At 18.0% G+C, this 2,176-nt stretch overlaps 1 protein-coding gene across 1 annotated transcript, besides 4 other annotated features; it reads right to left on the bottom strand. All coding sequences in view use genetic code 6, as the record gives it.

Annotated features, from left to right (window-relative positions):
* Positions 1 to 178: 178 nt before the first annotated feature.
* Positions 179 to 1,178, bottom strand: IMG5_009640 (leishmanolysin family protein, putative; the record flags this gene model as incomplete). The annotated part of the gene is made up of 2 exons (XM_004039752.1): positions 179 to 395; positions 444 to 1,178. Coding segments are annotated over 2 exons (952 nt in total), but the record flags the coding sequence as incomplete, so codon positions are not given.
* Positions 1,179 to 1,342: 164 nt separating this feature from the next.
* Positions 1,343 to 1,384: a microsatellite.
* A 184-nt stretch (positions 1,385 to 1,568) lies between these two features.
* Positions 1,569 to 1,640: a microsatellite.
* A 111-nt stretch (positions 1,641 to 1,751) lies between these two features.
* Positions 1,752 to 1,796: a microsatellite.
* A 257-nt stretch (positions 1,797 to 2,053) lies between these two features.
* Positions 2,054 to 2,097: a microsatellite.
* Positions 2,098 to 2,176: the final 79 nt, after the last annotated feature.

Here is a 2,176-nt window from a genome sequence, read left to right as displayed (position 1 = left end):
TTTTTATCATCATCACTAGTTAAACTATTAGGATTTGTACACAATCTATTAGGATAGAAGTATATTAAAGTACAATCGTCTGCAAATACTTCAGATGCACCAATACCAATTCCATCATATTCAAATGTACATTATTCTTTATCATTCTTTTTAGGATATTCAGGGTATTCGAATGTACTTTAGCAAGCGTTTTCTAAGAAATCGCAGCCTTTTCCTTTTCCCCAAAATATATTATCGGCCATATTCTCATTTACTTCAGGGTAAAAGCCTGTGTCTTTCAGAAGAGCGATTGTAAATATCGATAAAACACTATTAGTAAATACTTTAGTTCCTGTCATAATTTCATTATAAATAACAGTTCTTTCCCAATGAGAACCCATTGAACTATCTTTTTCCTTATTATATATTAATTTTTTTTAATAATTAATATATATATATTTTACATTGTTTTCAAATTACATTCCTTCAGCTGAACGACAATTATAATATTTTCTAGTAACTTCTACTATGTTTTTGGAAGTTAAAAGAATAGTTTTTTTTCCTCTATAAGTTTTTGTTATAAACAATTTAGTTTTAAATTCATTTCCATAATATTATCCAGTATTAGGATCTATCCAAAAGTACATACCGCCTCCTGAAAATCCAAGTACATGTAAAATTTCATGAATAGTTGTTTACAAATCTTCCTAGAAACTATTTTTATTAGCAATAGATTTATTAATATTTAATAAGTTAAAATTAATTCTTCCAAAAGTAGGTCTAGTATATCCTATATTAGAATAAGCACAAAATCCAGCATTTGCAACCGTTTAAGTAAATTATTTGCTATAACGGACGTATATGTGTAAATCCGATTTAGGAATTCCTTTTGTTTAATCATTATTAGAAACTATATGATCAATACATGTTCCTTTAAATATTTTAGGAAAGATGTTAATTTCACTTAATTAATATACTTTCAAAAGTCTTTAGAAATAAAGTATGGATGTTTCCATAAGATTTATCAAGTAGTTTTTTTATTATTCTGTTATTCCCTTATCAAATTAATTTAGCATGGTATAGTCTGTAGTTATTCTTATAGGCTAAGGCCCCTAACCTGCTTAAAGAATACGTTAGTCAATGTTTGATTTTTCCATTTTTTCATATGTTCTGTACATTTTCTCATAGTGATCTTGCATTTCTTTACTGTCATGACCACATTTACGGTAAGTATATATCAATTTACAAAATATCAATATACTTATTAAAATTTGTTTTTTAAACATTTTTATTATTTATTTATTCAATATTTCTTTCTATATTTTTTTCTTAATGATATAAAAGATAAATTTTTATAGAAAAGATTTTTATTTAATTTAAATTGAATTTTTTTTTCATATAAATTAAGATTTATGATAAATTCTGATTTCAATATATTAAAATTTATTTCAATTAAAATTAAATATTAAATCTAATTATTATTTTATAATATTTTTTAAAAAATAATAAATAATTTATATATATTAATGCCTTTTTTTTATTTAAAGAAAAAATAAATATTACTTTTTATATAATTAAGTTTCAAATTAGTATAAATTAATAAAAGTAAATAATTAATTTATTTTGTATAAATTTATAAAAGAAAATAATTTAATATATTTATTATAAAATTAAGAAATAAGTTAAATATAAAAAAGAAATATTTAAAAAAAGTATTTTAAAAATAAAAAAAATTTAATATTATTTTTATATATCTTTATTAATTTTTATCAATATAAAAAATATAAGTTTTTATATAAAAAAATAACTTATTATATTTAATAATCCTTTTTTTTATAAATTAAGAGATTTTGATTAATTAGATTTATATCAAATAAAAATTTAATATTAAATCTATTTATTATTTTTTTTAAAAAAAAAAATATATTATATATTATTTTTTGTATAAATATGTTTATTTACATTATAAATTTACAAAAGAAAACGAAATATTTTTTTATTATAAAATTATAGAAATTAATTAAATATAAACAATAAAAAGATATAAATATATATATATTTTTAAATAAAATATTTTTTTAATTAATGTTTTAATATTTTTTTTTAATATTATTTTTTTATTTATTATTGTATATTTATATTTTAAGGTTATTATAAAATAATTCATGATTTTATATTTTATATTTTAATTTTTTTT

The sequence above is a fragment of the Ichthyophthirius multifiliis genome (assembly GCF_000220395.1).
Source record: "Ichthyophthirius multifiliis unplaced genomic scaffold scaff_1120509249524, whole genome shotgun sequence".
Classification (NCBI taxonomy): Eukaryota; Ciliophora; class Oligohymenophorea; order Hymenostomatida; genus Ichthyophthirius; species Ichthyophthirius multifiliis.
Note: the sequence above shows the minus strand (reverse complement) of the source record. Positions and strands in the feature narration are given on the sequence as shown.